Below are 24,575 nucleotides of genomic sequence, written 5' to 3' on the forward strand. Positions count from 1 at the left end.
ATGGCTTGTATAAAGCAAATAATGCTTTTTGCTTTTATTGACAGGGCTTTAGATATCCTTGAAGAAGTAAACGTATCAGGAACTCGGAAAAATAAATTCAGTGAGGCAGCTTATAATAAGTTGCTCAATAACAATCTTTCCCTGAAATACAGCCAGACTGGCTATTTGTCATCAAGTAACATAATTAACGATGGATTCTATGATTATGGTCGGGTAAGTGACAGCATTTATTTGTAGTTTAGTATGTACAATAATAATTTTTCTTTAATCCTGATGCCATTACATTGCCATTTCATCATCACCTAATGTAATTTATATTTTTACAGGCAGAAACTTGAAAATCAGCACTTCATTCTTAACTTTAGTTATAAGATTTTGCATTTTTTGTTCAGTTTTAACTAGAATCTGCTTACTTGTAATTAAATCAGCTTGCTAGAGGCAGTCTTAAGTTTCAGATAAGATACAAAAGAAGAGCTGGGTGGGCCTGGTGATGCATATCTGTAGTCCCAGTTATTCAGGAGGCTGAAGCAGGAGGATTGCTTGAAACCAAGAGCCCAGGAGTTTGAGGCTAGAGTGCACTATGGTTGTGCCTGTGAATAGACATTGCACTCCACCCCAGGCAGCATAGCAAGACCCTGTCAAAAAAAAAAGGTATAAAAGAAGGAGCAGGTGACACAGCTCATGCCTGTAATCCCAGAACTTTGGGAGTCTGAGGTAGGAGAATCACTTGAGGCAGGAGTTCAAGATCAGCCTGGGGAACATAGTGAGACCCTGTCTCTATAAAAGAACTTTAAAAAATTAGCTGGGTATGGTGGCATGCATCTGTAGTCTGATCTACTCAGGAGGCTGAGTTAGGAGGATGGCTTGAGCCCAGAGTTCGAGGATGTAGTGAGCTATAATCACACCACTGCCGTCCAACCTGTCTTTAAAAAAAAAAAGTAGCATTTAAAATTTGGGGGCTCTATTATCTCTATTACATGAATGTTGAGAGAAGTGAAAAGCTAGAAATTAAAATATTAAGGACACTTTTTACATGACTGATTTAGTCAGTATTTTCTACTTCTTCTGGAAACCAAAAGCAATGAGGAGAATGGGGAAAATGTTAAAAACCCACAAATCCCATTTTAAGCAAAACAAGGAAGCAGATATGATCTGCAGACTTCAAACAATTTTAAGGGTTGCCAAAAGCTGCCAAGATCAGGCAGAAGCTGTGCAGGAAGAAAAAGGAAAAGGAAAAAAAAAAATCACAGACAGGAGCAAGAGGGCTAAAGATGGCAGAGCTCAGAAAGCAAGCACCACTAACACTGTATCCTTCCTGAGGTCATGGGAAAACTCAGAAGTGCAAAACTTGTAGGTGTGGTTTGCTAGGCAGGTGCAAGAACTCAGGACACGGGGAGTGAGGCTGACACCAGAAGCCTTCTTGGACCAATTTGGTTCCAAGAAGCAGAGGAGACAGCGCCATAAGTCACATCACTGAGCCCCGGTTGCAGGAAGCACTCCATCGTGGTAGTGGAGAACTAGAGAAAATTTGAATAATTCAAAACAGCTTGCCTAAAACTTGACTCTTACTCTCCCTTCTGCCTCCCTGACCTCCTGCCACCACTGCCGTACCCCATAACACACACAAACCACTGAGAAATTGCTCCCAGGAAGCCCATCTCCTTCAATTATGATAATTTAAAGAGAATGTTGCAGCATCAGGACAAAGCTGCTTTAAGAAAACCAAGAGGGGGCCGGGCGTGGTGGCTCACGCCTGTAATCCCACCACTTTGGGAGGCCGAGGTGGGCGGATCACGAGGTCAGGAGATCGAGACCATCCTGGCTAACACGGTGGAACCCCATCTCTACTAAATATACAAAAAATTAGCCGGGCGTGGTGGCGGGCGCCTGTAGTCCCAGCTACTCCGGAGGCTGAGGCAGGAGAATGGCGTGAACCCGGGAGGCAGAGCTTGTGGTGAGCTGAGATCACGCCACTGCACTCCAGCCTGGGCGACAGAGCTAGACTCGTCTCAAAAAAAAAAAAAAAAAAAAACACCAAACCAAGGGGGGAAAACAAACAAGAAAACTGACAGGAAAAGCCGAAAAACGATCGCAGAACACTTACCAGGAAAACCTTGCCATAGATCAGATAAAATTGTGACAAAACGTGTTTGGTCATGAAGTTTTAAAACATTTAACGAGACAATTTCTTTTTTAAAGGGGGATGCTCTGATTCATTCAGTAAATATTGTTATAAGTTTCGGATATTGGAGGCTGTGAATACGTCAGTGAACAAAGGAGACCAAGGTCTCCGCTCCCATGGTACCAGTGCTGGAGGACAGAGAATAAACACCAAACATGATACTGAAATAAATGATATCCCAGGGTAAAAATGAGAGGCACTGGCTTGGTGCGGTGGCTCACGCCTGTAATCCCAGCACTTTGGGAGGCCGAGGCGGGTGGATCACCTGAGGTTAGGAGTTGGAGACCAGCTGACCAACATGGCAAAACCCTGTCTCTACTAAAAATACAAGAATTAGCTGGGCATGGTGGCACGCACCTGTAATCCCAACTACTCGAGAGGCTGAGGCAGGAGAATCACTTGAACCCGGGAGGCAGAGGTTGTAGTGAGCCGAGATGGCACCATTGCACTCCAGCCTGGGCAACAGAGCTAGACTCCATCTCAAAAAAGGGGGAGAAAAAAAAAGAAATGAGAGGTGCCATGGAGGGAGAAGAGAGCCGGGCAGAGGGAGGGTGAGGGGCTCTGAAATGCTGGGGAGCCCTGAGGTGGGCGGTTGCAATTTTAGAAGTTGCGGTCAGGTGGGTATCACTGAGAGGGTGATCATTTCCAAGCCAAAACTTGCAGCAGGTGAGGACCTTAGTCCCGGGCAAATCTGGGGCTGGGGGAAGTCCCGGGCAAATCTGGGGTTGTTTTCTAGGCAGAAGAATCAACCAGTGCAAGAGCCGTGAGGTGAATATATGTTTGGCATGTGCTAGGCACAGCAGGAAGGCCGGTGCAGCTAGAGCTGGGCTAGCAAAGTGCGAAGAAAGCAGACCCTAGACCAGAGAGCTAACGAAGGCCAGGTTAAAGGCCTTTACTCTGAATGGAACAGGAACCGTGGCAGTGTCCTGGGCAGAAGATGAGAGGATTGGTCTTATTTTAAAAGGCTCACTTTTGCCTTCTTCCCAAAGGACCATGAAATGTATCTTGGATGAGAAAGGGATTCAACTATAACTTAATTGGAAAAAGACCTCAAAAGTGATCTAGTCTAGCCCTCTTCCTCCAGGCTTGTGAAACTGCCTGCACAGGGCTTTGTCTAGCCTACTTTTAGATACACTCACAACACTTTTAGTCATCTGTTCCAGTATTCAGTTACTTTTGCAGGCAGTCAGCTCTCCCTTAGGTATATAGATGGATTTGCCAATCCAAATACTTCCAGGGGCCAAGATGATAATGATGGGATGAAACAGCCGAGTGTAAAGCAATCGAGATGATAAGGAACTGGATCTGTCCTGTCCAAAGGCAAGAACATCCACAAGCTTCAGGTTCCTATTTCTAATTTTATATATGTATATTGTACATGTGTGTGTTTGTGTGTGTGAAATAAGACACCGCAAACAGCTGAGAATATATTCTATCTGTATTCATTTTCGAAAATATGACCCCTGCAGATACTACTTTTTGGTCCTTAAATTATCTTACAGATAAATCCCGGCACCAAACTGTTGCCTTTGAAGGAGCTCTGCTTACAAGAACCAAGTGACCTACGGGCTGTACTCTTAATCAACAGTAAATCTTACGTGTGAGTCTCTGCAGGGAGAGGGGATGAAGGGAAGCACATACTGCTTGTTGTTGTTGTTTCTCCACCAACGTGTGAATATGCAAAGATTCCCAGACTCTTTTCTCCTGTATCTAGCACCTCCATGAAAATAAACACTGGCTCATAAACTCATAGCCTGACATGGAATAACCATGAAATAGCCACCACTGCAAATCAATGCACTCTCTGCTCTCTTTCTTTGACTCTATACTGCCAATTTCAAGTGTATTCTGAAGTCAAGGCCTCTTACCATGGAGTCATTGAAGAAAGTGTAAATAGCAGCAAACCGAGATGAATCATGTTTACAATTCTCCAGGACTATGTGCTGGAGTACAGTTACCACCCAACATTTTTCTTTGAAATAAGAAGTAAATGATAGAGCTAAAAATTAAAGCTTCCACGGTCTTCTTTAAAATGACCATGGCCGGGCACGGTGGCTGACGCCTGTAATCCCAACACTTTGGGAGCCGAGGCGGGCAGATCACGAGGTCAGGAGATCGAGGCCAACATGGTGAAACCCTGTCTCTACTAAAAAATACAAAAATTAGTTGGGTGTGGTGGCGCACGCCTGTAATCCCAGCTACTCAGGAGGCTGAGGCAGGAGAATCACTTGAACCCGGGAGGCGGATGTTGCAGTGAGCTGAGATTGCACTGCCACTGCACTCTAGCCTGGCAACAGAGCGAGACTCCGTCTCAAAAAAAAAAAAAAAGAGAGAGAGCAAGAGATCGTGTATATCTATATATCCATATAGTAGTTATGTGATACATTTTATACAAATAATTTCTGTTCTAGCTTATGAAAGGCTTTATAATAGTCTTTTTGCAGTGGCTCATGCCTATAATCCCAACCCTTTGTGAGGTTGATGCAGGTGGATCCTTTGAGCTCAGGAGTTTGAGAGCAGCTTGGGCAACACGGTGAAACCCCATCTATATAAAAAATGCAAAAATTAGCCGGGTATGGTAGCACATGCCTGTAGTCCCAGCTACTTGGGGGACTGAGGTGGGAGGATCGCTTGAGCCCCGGAGGTCAAGGCTGCAGTGAGCCATCATCGCACCACTGCACTCCAGCCTGGGCGATAGAGTGAGATCCTGTCTCAAAAAACAAACAAAGAAAAAATGACTTCTCCTTTATACTTTAAAAACAGTATGTCACTGTTAAAAGTCAGCTTCAGTTATGACTTTCAGAAAAAAATCTGTTTCGTGGAATAAAACAATCTGTTGACAAATAATTTTAATCTATATAGAATTTTAAATGTGTAAAATTTTAGTTCTCCACCTTCATCTATGGAAGATAAATCAGATGTTGGTTATGGACGAAGTATTTCTTCTTCATCTTCCTTAAGAAGATCAAGTAAAGAAAAGAACAAGTAAGAAAATGATGTTTTATCTGTATGCAAATAACTTCCCCCTTTAATTTGAGTGTGAAAAAATGTTTTAGATTTTAGATTTGGGCAACTTGATTTTTATTCTTCTTATGGTAATACAATTGCATAATTGCCTTTTACATTGCTATGGGAAAGATCTCTGGAATAGGAGCCAGGAAATCTGGTTTCACCTTCTATTTCGCCCTGTGGACCTGCAGTGATTTGGGCCACATGACTTAGTGTCTGTGTGGGTTTCGTTTCCTTAGCTGTGGATGAAATAACACCGGGTCCCTGGCTTCATCATGGGGAAAGGAATCAAGTTATATAATGAAGTAAAAATTGTATAATGAAGTAAAAATGCCTTGTAAGCTCTAAATGCAAATGTAATGTATTGTTGTTTTCCATATGATTGAAATTGGTTGTGGTTTTTTTTCAAATGACAAGAAAAAATAGTTATCATTTTAGTGCTGGATTTGGATCTCCCATAGAAGACAAGTCAGAGCCAGCTTCTGGACGAAATACTGTTCTCAGCAAAAGCGCCACCAAAGAAAAAGGATGGAGGTAAGAAAGTGCCCTGAGTTCCTCATTACCCAGCCAGGCTGGTGGAAGGGAGGGGTGGCTCTTCAGTAGGAACCTTTCTTCTGACATCAGGGTGTTGAACCAGGCAAGACTCATGAGATGAAATTTAAAAGAAACTTGATTTTTGTCTCTTACCATCTCTTTAAAACTTACCCGGAGAGAATTGTCTTCTGGCTCTGGCCAAAAACTCCGGTCACTTGGATCACTTGTAGGAACAACAGGGTCCTACAGTCGCTTTAATTAAAACTTGGCAACAGGGACAGCAGTCTCTAATCAGTCCTTTGAAAGCCCAACCCTGGGTAACCAACTTGGTGTGAGGGTCTCTGCCTCCCGCTGCTGACTTTTGCAGGTGGGGAACCCCACACCCAGATGTGTGGTCCCACGCTCTCTCCTCCCGCCCCACTTTTGCTTCCACGGCCCTCCCCACCTCCCTCACCGTCTCTGACCCTCCATGGGAGAAGGAACGAGGAGGAGGAGAGGCAAATAGGGCAATGCTCTTACTTGGTTGGGACAATTATAATGTCGTTTTGAGGTCTGTGTTTTGTTTTGTTTTGTTTTCTGAGGCAGAGTCTCGCTCTGTCGCCCAGGCTGGAGTGGAGTGGCACCATCTCCCATCTTGGCTCACTGCAACCTCTGCCTCCCTGGTTCAAGCAATTCTCCTGCTTCAACCTCCTAAGTAGCTAGGATTACAGGTGTGCACCACCATGCTCGGCTAATTTTTGTATTTTTACTAGAGATGGGGTTTCACCGTGTTGGCCAGGCTGGTCTCAAACTCCTGACCTCGTGATCTGCCTGCCTTGGCCTCCCAAAGTGCTGGGATTACAGGCATGAGCCACCCTGCTTGGCCCCACATGTTTACATATTTTTAAAACATACTTCTTCTGTGAGAACTTTCCTGGATTCTTTGAAAAACTGTATTGAGTTATGGTAGACTTAAGCCTGTAAGGGCCACAGTGGCATTGGAGGCTGTGGGGAACAGATACCAGACCCCTGCTTTCCAAGGAGGCTGGGCCCCAAGTCTCCCAAGGCATACGCAGTGGTTTGCCCTCCTCCTCAGACTGCTTTATTTTCTGCTCTGGCTTTCTTCTCTGTTATTAGAGTCTCTGTTGCTCAATATTCTCATCACTGCTTCTCATCTGTTCCTGTGTTTCCAGTCCCATAGCTTCTGCTTGCTCTCTCCTCCCCTTCCCTGTCCTTCCCTTCCCTCCCTCCCCTTCTCTTCCCTTCTCTCCAGCTTCCCTCTCCTTCCCTTCCCTCCGCTTCTTTGTCCTTCCCTTCCCTCCTCTCTCACTTCCCATCCCTGTTCTTCTCTTCCCTTCCCTTCCCTTCCCTCCCCTCTCTTTCCCCTTCCCTTCCCTTCTCTCTCCCCTTCCTTCCCATTCCCTGACCTACCCTCTTATCTCTCCTTCCCTTTCCCTCCCCTTTCCTTCCCTTCCTTCCCCTCTCTTTCCCTTCCCTCTCCTCTCCTTCCCTTTCCCTCCCACCCCTTCCCTTCCCTCCCCTCTCCTTCCTTTCCCTCCTCCCTCCTTCCTTTCCCTCCCCTCTCCTTCCCTTCCCATCTCTCCTGTCTCCCTTCCCTTCCCTGTTCTTCTCTTCTCTTCCCTTCCCTTCTCTCCCCTCTCTTTCCCTTCCCTTCCCTTCTCTCTCCCTTCCTTCCCATTCCCTGACCTACCATCTTCTCTCTCCTTCCCTTTCCTCTCCTCTCCTTCCTTTCCCTCCCCCTTCCTTCCTTTCCCTCCCCCCTCCTTCCTTTCCCTCCCCTTTCCTTCCCTTTCCCTCCCCCTCCCCACTCCTTCTCTTCCCTCCCCTCTCTTTCCCTTCCCTCTCCTCTCCTTTCCTCTCTCTCCCTGCTCCTTCCCTTGCCTCTCCTCTCCTTCCCTTTCCCTCCCACTCCTTCCCTTCCCCTCCCACTCCTTCCCTTCCCTCCCCTCTTCTTCCCTTCCCTCCCCCTTCCTTCCTTTCCCTCCCCTCTCCTACCCTTCCCTCCCCCTTCCTTCCTTTCCCTCCCCTCTCCTACCCTTCCTTTCCCTTCCCTTCCCTGTTCTTCCCTTCCCTCTTCTCTCCTTCCCTTTTCTCCTCTCTCCTTCCCTTTCCTTTCCATTCCATTCCTTGTCCTTCTCTTTTCTTTGTTTTGCTCTGCCCTACCCTTTGGCCTCTCTGAGCCTCTCCCCACTGGACTAAAAGCTCCTCAAGAACAAGGAATGTTCTAATTTGAATAATTTATTTTCATCTCCTGTATTTAGCGTAGTGCCTGGCTGGCACTCATAGGCATTCACATTTATTCAAAAGAACAGAAATCCAAACTTTGGCAGGAAAAGGTTATTTCTGACAAGTTCCACACTTATAAATGATGCATCTGGAGCAAATGGGTTACCTTCTCTTTGTCTCTGTTTCCTCATCTGTAAAACTGAAATAAAAATAGAACCATTTTCATAGTGCTATTGTAAGCCTCAAGTAAGTTACTACGTGTGAAATGCTTAGCGCGGTGCCTGGCACATGGTAAACACTCAACCAATGTCAGTTTCTGTTGCTATTATTATTGTTGTACTAAAAAGTTTCGAGGAGCCAAAACCCATTCCAACCATACAAGGATATAAAGGAATTCAGTGCAGGGATGCAGAGGGTCCTCAATGGGACAGGTGACAACTGCAGGGCCTGCCCATCTCTCTTCCCCTCTCTCTTTCTCCCTCCACCTGCATGGTAACTTACTTGCACTTGCTTCCTTGCTTGCTTTTTTTTTACGGCCTCTCCTCTAACTGTAGCTTGCATGTGACCTTGGTTTGCTAAGGGACCAAATCTGGCCCCAATTCCAAAACAGCCTTCCAGTTCAAAAGCCTGGCAGCAATCAAATACAATCTCTCTCTGTCTCTTCGTGCATTTTCAGGAAATGCAATCTTATTTTCACAGGCCATCCAGAATGTCAGCTGCCTCTGAGACAAGTGTTCCCCTTTAGTCCACCCAGCTATGGCCCTGGGAAAGACTCAGCCTTCTGCTCCCTTGCTAGGGACAGGCCACTTGACTGATGAGCAGCCACAGGACCTTATTGTACATATAGTCCCTCAATCAAAGTGCACCTTTCCCTCTGGTCCTCACCCAGACGAATGAACACATCAGCTTTCATCTTTGGTTCTTCTGCTCTTCTCGGCTTTTTACAATTGTCTTATTTTTCTTACAGCTCAATCTGGTTCTTAATCCTAAATTTTTTGGGCAATCCTTCTGGGTGGGAACTCATTTTGTGTACTCAAATGAGTACACAAGCTGCTGATCAAGCTGCTGATCTTCACACAGCTATAGTTTGCTTTATTGTGATATTTGACACTGATATTTTCCATAACTGTGAAACACTCACATCTTGATCTCATTAGATCCATGTCGCTTTGTTCTATAGATAAATCCCTTCTTTTTTGGCCCTTGGTGCTATCTTCTCATCCTTTGCAATACCGTAAATATCAATGTTCTCCAGGAGTAGTACTCCTGTTCCTACTCTCCATACTTTTAGCTCCCACTCCAAAGCTGAGACCCTTCTCTTGAGTCCAGACCTGTGTGTCCAGTTGCCTGGTGGAGTATTCTGCCCTGTCACTCTGAAGGCACCTTAAGTTCAATATGTTCCAACCCGAACTCATTGTTCACCGCAGCTCCCAAGCTCCCTCCCCCTCTCTTCCCTGTGCTTGTTCATGTTAACCATATTCCCATACAATCACCCATGCCTAGGAACCATCTTGAAGTCCTTCTCATTTATCCCCAATATGGAATGACCAAGACAGTCCTATCCACTCTATGTCTTAACTCTCCTACATCTATTTCTTCCCTTCATTTTCACTTTTACTTCCCTAGTTCAGGCCTTTATGTTATATGTCAATCACATCAACCTCCTTATCGTACTGTAAATCCTCCCACTTTCGCATAGCCCTCCATAAACCCGTCCTCCATGCATGTGCCCCCAGAGGTGCTAGCCCCCACCTTTTTTTTTTTTTTTTTTGAGACAGAGTCTCACTCTATCACCAGGCTGGAGTGCAATGGTGTGATCCTGGCTCATTGCAACTTCCGCCTCCCAGGTTCACGCAATTCTCGGGCCTCAGCCTCCCGAGTAGCTGGGATTACAGATGCGTGCCATCATGCCCAGCTAATTTTTATTTTTATTTTTATTAGAGACGGGGTTTTGCCATGCTGGCCAGAGTGGTCTCAAACTCCTGGCCTCATGTGATCCGCCCGCCTCGGCCTCCCAAAATGCTGGGATTACAGGCGTGAACCACCATGGCCAGCCACTACACACCTTTTTAAATGAAAGTCAGATCATATGACTCTGCCTAAAACAAAGTTCCCTCTCATCTTATAGCTGAAGCCCATACTCCAAGCATGGCCCACCCTGGAATAGCCTTGCTTGTTTTGTGGCAAGTTCCTATTCATTCTTTATTTTCTTTACAGCTTTGTTTTTGTGAAGCCTTCTCTGATCACACCAGGATAAACATTTATTTTGTGCCTATTTTTTTGTGAATTTGGGTTTTTAATTATTTAGCTATAGTTTTTTCTCACTTTATCGAGCCTTAATTGACAAATGAATTATTATGTACATTTAAACATGATGTTTTGATATCTGTGTATATTGTGAAATGTTTACCATGATTAAGTTAATTAACACTTCTGTCACCTCAGAGTTCTCTTTCATTTTTTGTAGTTTCGTGGTGAGAACATTGAAGATCTACTCTCTTAGCAAATTTCATGTGTACAATACAGTGTTATTAAATATAATATAATGTCTCCATGCTGTACATTAGATCTCCAGAACACAGCCCTTAGTCATCCCATGAAACTGAAACTCCTTTGTGAATGCATTCTATCTCTTCCATAGCCTGCACTGATTTGTGTTGATTTATTTGTCTTTCTTACTGAACAATGAGCTGTTTGAGATCTGGGACCACGCTTTTTTTTTTATCTTTATATCCATAGAGCCTAGAATAGTATCAGGCTCATCACAGGCAGTAAAAAATTATTTATTTATTAATAATATTAAAAATTACTTTAATTATTGAATGCTGTTTGTTGAAAGGAACAGATGTTTGACTCCTTTACAGTATGTCCAGGGAGAACAAATATAAACAAATGAGAATAATTATTCCTTCTTTGTACTGTCTTCACTCTCCCTCTTCCTCTGCATATTCTGAGAGCTCACTCCCCACTTCAAGATAAACCCTGAAGCACTCCTAGGATTTAAGAGGATTGTTGGCATGAGGGAGAACACAGAGACTTTGGATTCAGACACAACTGGGCCTTGGTCTTCTGAATTGTAAATGAAAATGATGATCCCTGCCTCAAAGAGCTGCTGTAAGAGGAGAGATGGTGTCAGGAAAGTGCCTGACCATCACCTAGCACACTTAGGGGCTCAATGTGTGTCCCTTCTCTCTTCCCTTCTTAGCCTTTGGTCCATTGAGGGGTAGATTAGCTATAGCCCTGTTGTCCTGTTGCCTATCTTTTGGTCAACCCTTCTTGTCTTATGACTATTAAAACTTTGGACTCCTGGAAATAGAATAAAATATTTTAACTGCATTCGTCTGATAAGCCATTGGGAATATTTTATGTTAAAAAGAGTGTGACAATAGCAAAGACATGGGATCAACCTAAATGCCCATCAATGATCGACTGGATAAATAAAATATGGTACATATACACCACGGAATATTATGCAGCCACAAAAAAGAGTGAGATCATGTTCTTTGCAGAGACATGGATGGAGCTGGAAGTCATTATCCTTAGCAAACTGATGTAGGAACAGAAAACCAAATACTGTATGTTCTCACTTATAAGTGGGAGCTAAATGATGAGAGCACATGGACCCATAGAGGGGAACAACAACACACACTGGGGCCTACTGGAGGGTGGAGGGTGGAAGAGGGAGAGGATTACGAAAAATAATGAATGGGTACTAGGCTCAATACCTGAGTGATGAGATAATCTGTACAAAAAAAAAAAAAAAAAACCCATGACACAAATTGCCTATGTAACAAACCTGCACATATACCCCTGAACTTAAAATAAAAGTTAAAAAAAAATTTAAAAGGAGATCATAAAGAAAAAAATAAATTAAAAAAGTGAGAGATACTGACAAAGAATAATGAGACATCGAGAACCATGGAGTGCTACATTTTTGAAAGGGAGAGGAGAGAAGAGATGGGAAAGAAGTAAGATCAATTACATGTGAAGTGTTCTAATATGGAGAAGAGAAAGGGAAAGTATGGATTTCTTTTTCCTGATGAATATCATTACCATGCAGCACGTAAATTTGAATCTCTGTCTCCTGGGTGACCAGGCACCATATTACTTTTGGTTTCGAAGGCTTTAGTTGTACTCCCCTTAATGGCAAAACACTCATAGGAGACGTGATTAATTCGTTCCCTGGTTATCCACTCTCCTCCTTCCTTAGTCTTCACCAAAACCAACATATCTAACATTTCTTCTAAAGCTTTTCCTTATAGAGGACATTTGAATGTAAACATTTAAAAATAGCATTCACTAGATCTGTTTGTGAAATGTGTGGTAAGTTCTGTCTACACTGTTCTTTTGTATTCAGACCAGTTTTCATGAATGTTCACTTGACTGAACATGAGTTTATTACACACATTTAAAAGTTAGTTGTTTTTCTGTCTCTTTTTTCATATCCTCTTTCCACGCTGATCATGTCTAGAGCCTTTTAGATATTTATAGCAAATGCTTTAATACTTCTGTCACTCAGACAATCTTGATCTACAGGATAATGATTTCCTAAAACATTTTTGTTTTTAAAATAATTTCCCACTACCCTCTTTTTACCCATAACTTAAACTGTTGTTGCTTCCTCCCCCAAATCTTGACTACTAAAGTCGTTCAGAAACAGATATTGTCTCTTAGTCACATGTAAACACCTTCTTACCTTCTTTTCTACAATTCATTCATTCAACAAATACTTATTGAGCGCCTTCTATGTGCCTGGAATTGTTCCAGTGCTGGAGATACAGCAGTAAACAAAAACCTTTGCCTTCATAGAACTTACATCCTAGTGAGAAGACAGACAACAAAGAAATATACACACTCACACACACTCACACAATCAGACACTACCCAGAACAAATCCTATCTCTACTTTGAACAATGCCTTGTTCTCATCCTTTTGGAATAAATTGGGTGGAATAGGACACCTAATTTGAATACATTTCTTTCAACATGGAACTCCTGGAGACTTTCACATCTTTATCACTCATGTGGAATTTATTGAATGCTGCCTGGTATTGTGATTATTTTCCACATAACAAAATCTTCTTGCTTAAATTGAAACCCCAAGAGGGCTGGGTTCATGACCTGTATTTCTCCCACCAGCCTTGTCCTAAAATTATGTATTTCAATAGTCGATGGTATCAAAAAGGAGCAAGGGATTAAACTTTGAAAATGTCAATAAGCGATTTAGAGCCAGCCAAATATTCTATATGTTTACCTGCTCTCCTTTTCATCCACTATGAATGTAGAAAAATAACCTTAGAGCTTTGGATCCCACAGTAAATCCCTGTTTCCTGAGGTAGTTTTGCTAAAGTTTCTGCAGGAGAGGTAAAAGTTCTGCTGTCTTTAACCAAAAACTGATGCTCTGAGAATTAATTTTACCGGAGTTAATTTTATAATTTCCAAGTGTTTATTTCCATATGCATGAAATGAAATTTATTTAAGTACTGAAGCCCTTATTAATATAACCTGGCAGACTTCATGGGAAAGAAGTCCAAAAGAAATGCTTCTATTTATAGCAATAACAAACTACAGTTCAGGAGTTACCGGAAATTCTCTCTTTTTAATCATTCATAAGATTGCATTTCCTGGAGGTGTACCAGATATTTTCTCCTTCATGCCAAATGACTCCTTGTTCTTACATCAGGCAGCACGCTCTGTGAGACACACTCCTGCCTCTGTTTTGTAGGTAACTCTGAATAGTCACTCTATTCAGTGACTAAGTATTGGACTGACTGTTGGAACTGAGCTCTCCAATCTTACAACACCACCTTGCAATTTTAGAAAACAGGTGAACCTATCTGTGCTTCCTGCACTTCTAATTGACCTTCCTAGTATTGGTTTCTAATTTACTAAAATCTTAACTATGTATGTGACAATGTCCAATTTATTATTATTTTTTTTACAAATAAGAGAAAGGGGTTAAGATGATCTCTCTGGGAAATACTAACTTTTGCTTAGATATTTTATTAGAATGCATGGTGGATGCATTCAATGATCCATGATTAACCTCTCTCCTTTACTTAGCTGCAGCAAATATAATATTTAGTTAGAAAGTATGAAACTTTTTGTACTTGTTAAAACTAATATAGAGCTTTGTAATTCTCAAATAGCAGTTGACAGGATTATTTTTCTATTCTTTTCTTCAAAATAAAAAGAAAATTCATCTGGACCTCAGTCAATTCTTCCCTCCCACCTTGTGCTTCAAGTAATACTTAAAGTTAAATAATTCCCAAACCCCCTAATTTACTGCTAGTGTAACAGATGCTCAATATGCATGAGTATATAACAAGTGATTGACTGGGCATGGTGGCTCACACCTGTAATCCCAACACTTTGGGAGGCCGAGATGGGCGGATCACTTGAGGTCAGGAGTTTGAGACCAGTCTGACCAACATGCTAAAACCCTGTCTCTATTAAAAATACAAAAATTAGCTGGGTATGGTGGGGAATGCTGGTAATCCCAGCTACCTGGGAGGCTGAAGCAGGAGAATCAGCTTGAGGCTTGGAGACAGAGGTTGCAGTGAGCCAAGATCGCACTACTGCATTCCAGCCTGGGTAACAGAGCGAGACTTCGTCTCAAAAAACAAAACAAAACAAAACAAAACAGGTAATTCACCTGCCTGGTCTGGCCTAGCCCCATTTTCTTGATTTCTTGACCCTCTGACACATTTGTTGTTTTAAGTTCCTTGTTCTCAAGAAGGTAACAAAATAAAAGCTGCAATCAAAGCTACTGTTTAATCTTAATATTGTCAGATCCTATTATAATGAACAAGGTGTGTAAGAAAATCTGCCCTCAGAAAGCAGGCTAATGTCACGGAGAGCAGTGTGGTAGATATTTAGATAAGGCAACAATTCTTTTTAATAATAAACAGAAGCATTTATTTGCATATCACTGGTTAATTGACAAAATTCTACTGGTAAAATGGAAATGAACTAGCAGCAGTGTTGACTGCAAGTCAGGTATTAGAAACAGCATTGTGATCCTTGGAACTCCACCTACTCAAAGTCCCACCTGGCCTGTTCTGGAGACTTCTCTCATCATGCAAAAGAGCTAAAGTCCTTGGGCAGGGAAGCAGGTCTGTGGTCACGGCTGGGGTTGTAGAACAGCCTCCCAGCCCACGCTGGAGTAACCAAACTGTCTGGAGTCCTGGAAACTTAGGTTCTCATTTTGTTCATTTTTAGACCTTCTGCCCAAAGTCATGTTTGGCCATAGATGGTGCCTCTTGATCTGTCTCTGTGTGACTGTGGCTCAGCTGAGAGCCTGTGTGCTTCAAAACCAAAAAGGCGTCTATAATGGTATCATTTATTAGACTTGCACCTTAGTAATTTTTTTTTTTTTTTTTTGAGACGGAGTCTCACACTGTCATCCAGGCTGGAGTGCTGCAGCTCAATCTCTGCTCACTGCAAGCTCTGCCTCCCAGGTTCAAGCCATTCTCCTGCCTCAGCCTCCCGAGTAGCTGGGACTACAGGTGCCTGCCACCACACCTGGCTAATTTTTTGTATTTTTAGTAGAGACAGGGTTTCACCACATTAGCCAGGATGGTCTCGATCTTCTGACCTCGTGATCCACCCGCCTTGGCCTCCCAAAGTGGTAGGATTACAGGCGTGAGCCACCATGCCTGGCCGCACCTTGGTAATTTTTAAGGAAAAACAGCTAAAGCCAAAAACTGGAAGAGGATAGGCTGCATCCTGGCACAGCTGTGAAGTGAGGAGGCTGTGACTCCCCTGACCCCTGCATCTTCCCTTTTAGATTTCCGCGAGTTCCTTGCAAAGCTGCTCTAGTGAGTGGCTGTGGACATCCTCCCCACTGCCTCCCAGACGGCTGTCCAGCCTCACTGCTGGTTCTCCCAATGTGGGCTCTCAGCTAGCAGTGGAAAGTAGAGAAAGTAAGCCTTGCCAAGGCACAAATGACAGATAAGCCATTATTTACCAGCTCAGAAGTATTTTAACGAAACGATGATCGTCTCCTTTGCTACTGAAAATGTTCAAGTTTGTGTCAAGCTGTTTAGGGGTGTTTGGTGCAGAGTAAAAAGTGGGGTGCAGGTCATCAGGTCACGCCAGCATCCCCTAGGGTGAGATGCAGAAAGTGAGTAAAGACAGACATTCCATCTATGGTGTTGGAATACAATTTGTGTAAAAGTAAAATCATAACTCTCATGTAAATATAAAGTGAATACACAGCAAGATTTATTTTAAAATTGATGTCTGTATACAATTCTATGAATTTTAACAAAAGTGGAGATTTGTATAACCATCATCACAATCAGGATACAAAACAGTTCCATCACCCCAGATAATCCTAACCCCTGGTATTTTCTATTTGTTCTCTGTTACTGTTGTTTTTCTGTTTTTCTTTGTTTTGTTTTTTTTAGAGACAGGGTCTCACTTTGTAGTCCAGGCTGGAGTGCAGTGGTGTGATCTTGGTTCACTGCAACCTCCACTCACTGCAACTTCAACCTCCTGGACTCAAGTGATCCTCCCACCTCAGCCTCCCGAGTAGCTGGGACTACAGGTATGCACCACCACACCCAGCTAATTTTTGTAAGGTTTTGCCATGTTGCCCAGGCTGGTCTGGAGCTCCTGAGCTCAAGCAATTCGCCTGCCTCTGCCTCCCAAAGTGCTGGGATGACATGCGCAAGCCATCACCATGCAGCCATGCCTGTTAGTCTTTTTGAGAATGCCACATGAATAGGATCATACAGTGTGTAACGTTTGAGACTGGCCTTTCCACTCAGTGTAATGCCTTTGAGATTCTTCTGAATTGTTTTGTGTATCAGCAGTTTATTTTGGAGTATTATTTCACTGTGTGGATATACCACAGTATATGTCCACTCACCTGTTAAAGGACATTTGAGTTGTTTCCAGTTTTTGTTGATTATGAACAGAGCTGTTATAAACATTCATGTGTGTGTGTGAATGTAAGTTTTTGTTTTGTTTTGTTTTGTTTTTTGTTTTGTTTTTTTGAGGCAGAGTCTCGCTCTGTTGCCCAGGCTGGAGTGCAGTAGCATGATCTTGGCTCACTGCAATCTCCGCCTCCCAGTTCAGGCAATTCTCCTGCTTTAGCTTCCCGAGTCGCTGGGATTACAGGCATGTGCCACCACACCCAGCTAATTTTGTATTTTTAGTAGAGATGGATGATGGTTTCTACTAAATGATGGCCAGGCTGGTCTCGAACTCCTGACCTCAAGTGATCCACTCGCCTTGGACTCCCAAAGTGCTGGGATTACAGGTGTGAACCACCATACACAGCCAGTTTTAATTTCTCTAGGGTAAATACCTGGGAGTGGGATTTCTGGGTCATATGGTAACTGTATGTTTAACTTTATAAGATACTAGCAAACTTTTCCAGAACAGCAATAGCATTTTGCTTTCTCACTGGCAATGTATGAGAGCTCCAGGTGCTCCACATCCTTGCTGGCACTTGGGATTGTTAGTATTTATTTATCCATTCTAATATGTAAATAGTGATATCTCATCATGATCTTAATTTGCATTTCCCTAATAGCTAATGCTGTTAACATTTTTTCATGTGCTTATTTGCCATCTTTATATCCTCTTTGGTGAAGTATCTGTTCAAGTATTTTCTCCATTTTTTAAATTGGGCTTTTGTTTTTGCTTTTTCTCAACTTTAATTTTAGGTTCAGAGGGTACAGGTGCAGGTTTGCTACGTGGGTAAATTGTGTGTTGCTGAGATTTAGTATATGAATGATCCTGTCACCCAGGTAGTGAGCCCAATACCAACAGGTAGGTTTTCAACCCTTCCCCACCTCTCAACCTCCCCCACCTGGTAGCCCCCAGTGCCCTAGTGTCTGTTATTCTCATCTTTATGTCCATGTGTATGCAATGTTTAGCTTCCACTTATAACTGAGAACATGTGGTATTTGGTTTTCTGTTCCTGCATTAATTCACTTAGGATAATGACCTCCAGCTGCATCCACGCTGCTGGAAAGGACATGATTTTATTCTTTTTTATGGCTGTATCGTATTCTATGGTGTATACATACGACATTTTAAAAAATCAAGTCCACTGTTGATGGACATCTAGGTAGATTCCGTGTATTTGCTATTGTGAATAGTGCTGCAATGAATATAGGAGTACATGTGTCTTTTTGGTACAATGATTTATTTTCCTTTGGGTGTACACCCAGTAATGGGATGGCTGGGTCAAATGGTAGTTCTGTTTTAAGTTCTTTGAAATCTCCAAACTTGTTTCCACAGTGGCTGAACTAATTTACAATCCCACCAACAGTGAATGAACGTTCCTTTTTCTCCACAACCTTGCCAACATCTGTTAATTTTTATTTTTTAGTTTTTTAGTAATAGCCATTCTAACTGGTGTGAGACGGTATTCTCATTATGGTTTTGATTTGTATTTCTGAAATGATTAGTGATGTTGCAGATTTTTTCATATATTTGTTGGCTGCATGTATGTCTTCTTTTAAGAAGTGTCTGTTCATGTCCTTTGCCCATTTTTAATGGGGTCATTCATTTTTTGCTTGTTGAATTGTTTAAGTTCTGTATATATTCTGGATATTTGTAGACCTTTGTTGGATACATAGTTTGTGAATACTTTTCCCCGTTCTGTAGGTTGCCTGTTTACTCTGTTGATAGTTTCTTTTGCTGTGCAGAAGCTGTTTGTTTTTTTACTGTTCAGTCGTGAGCATTCTTTGTCTTATATATGAGTCTTCTGTTGACCATGTGGCTTGCAAATATTTTCTTCCACTCTGTACCTTGTCCTTTTATTCCCTTAGCAGTATCTTTCTCAGAGCAAAAGTTTTTAATTTTGATGAAGTCAAATTTGTCAAAATTTTCTTTTATAGATTGTGCTTTTGGTGTCATGTCTAAAAACTCCCTGCTTCTTGGTGAATGCCTTGAAAAAATATGTATATTTACATTTATATCTATAGAGTGTTTACATACATAATAGGCTAACCCTAGATCAAGAAGATTTCCTCCTTTGTTTTCTTCAAAATATTCAATGCTTTTAGGTTTTCTATTTAGGGCTAGCATTAATTTTGAGTTAATTTTTACATACAATGTGAGGCTTATGTTGAAATTTACTTTGCATATGAATGCCTAATTTTTCCAGGTACATTTGATGAAAAGCAACATTTTTCTCTCTTGAATTATCTTTGTACCTTCGTCAAAAATCACTTGATGACTTCCTGCAGATCAAGTTGGCACAGACTAGTTTTTCTTTGCTCCTCCCTGCTAAATAGAACTATTAACCCTGGAAATAATGCAAGAGGCAAACAAAGGAGAACTCCAAAGGAGGCAAGAAGAAGGTGAACTGGCTGGGGACCCTATGACTTGGGGGAAAACACAGCAGCAGGGCATCTTATGTTCCCTCATCTAACAGAAGGCCCCCCAGCCTAGCAACAGAAAGCAACCAGTAGTCATTTGACAACACTAGGCAAACTCAATGCCAATGACAAGGGGGTTGACTGGAGCCCCACTAACACTAGGAATCTAGGGTAAGCAAATGCCTCTTCTGACAGCCAGAGACAAGTTCCCTTTTCCCCCTTCTACCCCTAGACCTGCCAAGAGATATCAAGGCAGCTGGGCAGGAGTAGCAAGAGGGACCTAGACACAGCAAGTATACCTGAGGGGCTGAGACTTGCTTCTCCCACCCAGAGATACTGCAGTGGCCAGAAGGGACCTGCTCAGACCAGGATGTGGCCAGCCTGGGAATCTGCTTTGTCCCAATAAGCCTGAGTCTCCCTCTCCCACTGAGAAACACTGGGCAGGTGGGTGGAACCTGCAAGAGGGACCTAAGCACAATAAGTACCTTGGTACAGGGCACTCCTTTGTCCCCATGGCATTGAGGCTACCTTCTCTCACCAAGAGACATGGAGTGGGGGATGATAGTAGGGAGACATCTTGCCAGAAGGGTCCTATCCATCTTACACAGGCTGGGGGAAACCAGCCACAACAAGCCCCTGCCTAGGGAAGCCTCTGGGTCCTTGCAGCCCTGAAATACCTATCCTTCACAGAGAGTCCCAGAACGGGGAAACCCCTCGTATTCCTTCAGATAACACCAGGAGGGACCAGTGGGAGTCCCAGCAGCCTAGTTAAACCAAGCAGAAAAACACGTACACTCACTGAAAGTCTCTGAAAATTAACGTGTCATTGGAATCACTGCCTACAAAAGTAGTCCAGGACCTCTCTGCAGAACTCCAGGGAGACTGCTTGCTAAAATAAATAAATAGAGCCAGAGTTTCCCAATATAATAGACAACATATCCAGATTATGACCCACAAAAGACCTATCATATCAGGAACCAAGAAAATCACAATACCAATGAGAAATGACAATCAATTAATGCCAACATGAAGATAAATCAGTTGTTGGAATTATCTGACCTGGATTTTAAAGCAGTCATCATGAATGTGCTTCAACAATCCATTAAAAATTTTCTTGAAATAACTGAAAAAATAGAAAATTTCAACAACAAAAATAGCAGTTATAAAAAAGGAACCAAATAGAAATTATAGAACTGAAAAATATAATAACAAATAAAAAGTCTCACTGGAAGGATACAATAATAAAATGGAGATGATAGATGATAGAATCAGTGAACTTGAGGACACAGCAGTAGAATTCACTCAATCTATATAACCAAGAGAAAAATTAACTGGAAAAAAAAATGAACAAAGCCTCAAGGACTTACGGGACAATAATAAAAGATCCAACATTCATATCATTGCAGTTCCAGAAGGAGAGGAGAGAGGGTAGGACTGAAAGAGTATTCAAACAGGTAATGATTGAAAACTCCCCACATTTGCTGAAAGATATAAACCTTTTGATTAAAGAAGAGGAGAAGATTCCAAATAGGATAAACCCAAAGAAAACAACACTAAGTTTATTATAATTAAACTTCTGAAATCGAGTAGCCAAAGAAAAACTATGCATTTCTTGTAGGAAAACATCGACTCAAGTGACAGTGGCTTTCTTATTTGAAACTATAGAAGCCAGGTGGAAGTGGCATGTTTTTCAAGTGCTGAAAGAAAAGAACTGTCAACCACAAGTATCTGGTGAAACCATTCTTCAGCAATGAAGAAGACAAATAAAGCCCTTCTCAGGTAAAGGAAAACTAAACAACTTACAGTTAGCAGGCCTATCCTAACAGATTGGCTAAAGAATGTTCTTCAAACAGAAAGGAAATGGTGAAAGAATCTGGAAGGATCAGGAAGAAAGAGGAATGCCAGATAGATAGATAGATAGATAGATAGATAGATAGATAGATACCTCCATGCAGTAGACTATCCATTTCCTCATGAGTATTATAAGTCACATTTGATGATTGAAACAAAAGGTATAACATCTTATACTCAAGGCAATGATATTTTAAAGTAAAGGAAGTAAAGACACCTGAAAGGAGGTGAGGCTTCCATACTTTACTTGAAGCAGTAAAATGTGGATACCAGTACACTGTGATAAGCCATATTTGTATATTGTAATATCTACTGTAACCACTAAAAAACCTATACAAAAAGCTATGCTCAAAAAGCCATAAATAAGTCAAGATGGAATCCTAAAAACAATGTTCAAGTAACACACAAGAAGGCAAGAAAAGAAGAGCAGAGGAATAAAAACCAATTGAAAGACAGATTGGCAGAGTGGATAAGAAGTTATGATCCGACTGTATGCTGTTTAAATAAACTAACTTCAAATTCATTTGACATAGGTAGGTTGAAAGTAAAAGGATGGACAAAAACACCATGTAAACATTAACTTTTTATGGAGCAGGAGTGGGTTTTAAAATATCTTATAAATTAGACTACAGAGCAAAGAAAATTACTAGAAATAAAGAGGGACATTACATTAGTGATCAAATGAATTAACTTATGAGGAAGACATAATGATCTAATGTGTGTGAACCAAACAACAAAGCCTCAAAATAAATGAAGCAAAAAAAACCTGATAGCACTGAAAGGAGAATTTGACAACTTCACAATTATAATTGGGACTTCAACACTGCCCCCAACCCCCAGCAACTGGTAGAACTTCTAGGTGGAAAATTTGCAGGGATACAGAAGATTTCAGCAACAGCAGCAACCAACAAGATCTCATTGACATATGTAGAACACTCCAACAATAACAGCAGAATACATGTTTCATTAAAAGTGCATGTGAAAATTCACGAATACCCTGAGCCATAAAAAAAACCTCAGGAAATTTAAAATACTTGAAATTATACATAATATGTACAATAATCATGATAAATCAGATTAGAAATTAATAACAGAAATACAATAAGAAAATCTCTAAACAAGTGAAAATTGAATGATGCACTTCTCAATAATCCATGGGACATAAAAGGACATCTCAAAAAAAATTAAGAACGTAGGACTGAAAGAAATTTAAAATAAAGCATATCAAAATTTGTGGGGCACACTTCAGGGAGTGTTGAGAGGAAAATCTATTGTACTAAATGCTTACATTAGAAACAAAAAGAGGTCTCAAATCAATAATCTGAGCTTCTACCTCAAGAAACTAGAAAAAGGAGAGCAAAACACTCCCAACACAAACAGAAAGAAGGAAATAATAAAGGTAAGAAATCAATGAAATTTAAAACAGAAACAATAGAGAAAATCAATGAAATAAAAATCTGTTTCTTTAAAAAGTTCAATAACTTGGGTAAACCTCTGCAAAGATGACAATTAATCAAAGACAGAGGACACAAATTGCCAAAACCAGGAATGAAAGAAGGAATTATTACTATAACCCCTCAACACACAATAAAGGATAATAGAGAAATGCTACAAGCAACTTAGTTCAGCAACTTAGATGCAATGAATGGACCAATTATTTATCAAAAACTACAAACTACCTGATCTCACCAAAGATGAAATAGACAACAGCCCTGTAACTATTAAATAAATTTAATTCATTAAAATTTTTTTCCAAAAAGAAATCTCTTGATCCAGATAGTTTCATTGGCAAATTTCACCAAACATTTAAAGAATTAACATCAATTGTACACAATTTTTTTCAGAAAATAGGAAAATAGAGGATACTTCTCAACTCATGATGATCTAATGCCAATCTATTTGCATTAGGTTACTCTAATGCCAATACCAGACAAGGAAATTACAAGAAAATTACAGATCAATATTCCTCATGAACATAGATCCCTAAATCCTGTATGAAATACTAGCAAATCAAATTCAGCAGTATATACAAAGAATAATTTATCTGAGCAACTTGAGGGCTTTATCCTAGGAATGCAAGCCTGTGTCATGCTTGTCAATCAATGTAATCCATCATATTAGCAGTATAAAGAAGAAAAACCAACTTATATTAACTGACACAGAAAAAGCATTTGGCAAAATTCAACATCTACTTATGATGTTGATATGATAAAAATAAAAATAAAACTGTTGAAAAAAAGAATAAAAGGTAATTGCCTCAACTTGATAAAAGCCATCTACAAAATAATCTACAGATCACATCATACTTAATGGTAAAAGACTGCAAAGATCATGAACAAGACAAAATATCATCTGTTTTTGCCACCCCTGTTCAACATTGTATTGGAATTCCTAGACATTGCAATAAGGCAATTTTTAAAAGTTAAACAGATTGGAAAGTGTGGGAGAAAAAAAACCTGTCTCTATTTGCAGACAACATGATTGTCTAAATAGAAAATGCTTAAGAAATCCACTTTAAAAAAAACTCTTGGAACTAATAGATGAGTTCAGTAATATATCAGGATATAAGGTCAATACAGTCAACATACAAAAATCAATCATGTTTCTATATGCTAGCAATGAACAATTGAAAACCAAACATTTTGTAAATATTTTAAATAGCTTTAAGAAATGAAATATGAAATAAAAATGAAAGTGAAAGAAAACATGTCCAAGACTTGTATATTGAAACTATAAAAACACTTACAAAAGAAATCAAAGAATCACTAAGTGAAGAGACATACCATGCTCAAATATTGGAAAATGCGAAATAGTAAAAATGTCGATTTTTCCCCAGTTGCTTTACAGATTTGATGCAATTCCATCAAAATTCTAGCAGGATTTTTTGTAGATATAAACAAGCAGATTCTAAAACTTTTATTGAAAGGTAAATAAACTATGATAGCTAAAATAATTTTGAAGAAGGACTATAAAGTTGAAATAATCACTACCTGATGTTAAGACTTACTATAAAGCTACATTAACCAAGATCATGTGGTATTGGTGAAGGGATTGACACATCAATGAACAGAATACAGCCTAGAAGTAGATGACAAAAGTAAGGCCAAGGAAGTTTTTAACTGAAATGTTTGTGAAGTAATAACATGCTGTTACAAGAAGTAATATAGAGCAATTCCATGTACCCTAATTATACAATTTTGAAAACTATAGAACAATATCATAACTAGGATATTGACATTGATACAATCCAATCATTTTATTCAAGTTTATTTTTCTTCTACATGTGTATTTAGTTTTATACAATTTTATCACGTGTAGGTTTATGCCTCTACTAGCACAGTTAAGATAATGAATAGTTTCATCACCACGTGGACCCTCAAGTCGAATTGCCCCAGTACCATTTGTTAAAAAGACCATCCTTCTTCCATTGA

At 40.8% G+C, this 24,575-nt stretch overlaps 1 protein-coding gene across 11 annotated transcripts in view; it reads left to right on the forward strand.

The window, feature by feature from the left end:
* The window catches only part of ARMC3 (armadillo repeat containing 3), a 110,239-nt gene that overhangs the window by 75,033 nt on the left and 10,631 nt on the right, over positions 1-24,575 (forward strand). For 6 of the 11 annotated variants that reach the window (XM_016962367.3, XM_063817574.1, XM_016962370.4 and 3 more), the window contains 4 exons: positions 45-213; positions 3,685-3,782; positions 5,069-5,167; positions 5,609-5,725. In XM_016962367.3, coding sequence (XP_016817856.1) covers positions 45-213; positions 3,685-3,782; positions 5,069-5,167; positions 5,609-5,725 — 483 coding nt within the window. 11 annotated transcript variants of the gene reach the window in all.

The sequence above is a fragment of the Pan troglodytes genome, chromosome 8 (genome assembly GCF_028858775.2).
Source record: "Pan troglodytes isolate AG18354 chromosome 8, NHGRI_mPanTro3-v2.0_pri, whole genome shotgun sequence".
Classification (NCBI taxonomy): domain Eukaryota; kingdom Metazoa; phylum Chordata; class Mammalia; order Primates; family Hominidae; genus Pan; species Pan troglodytes.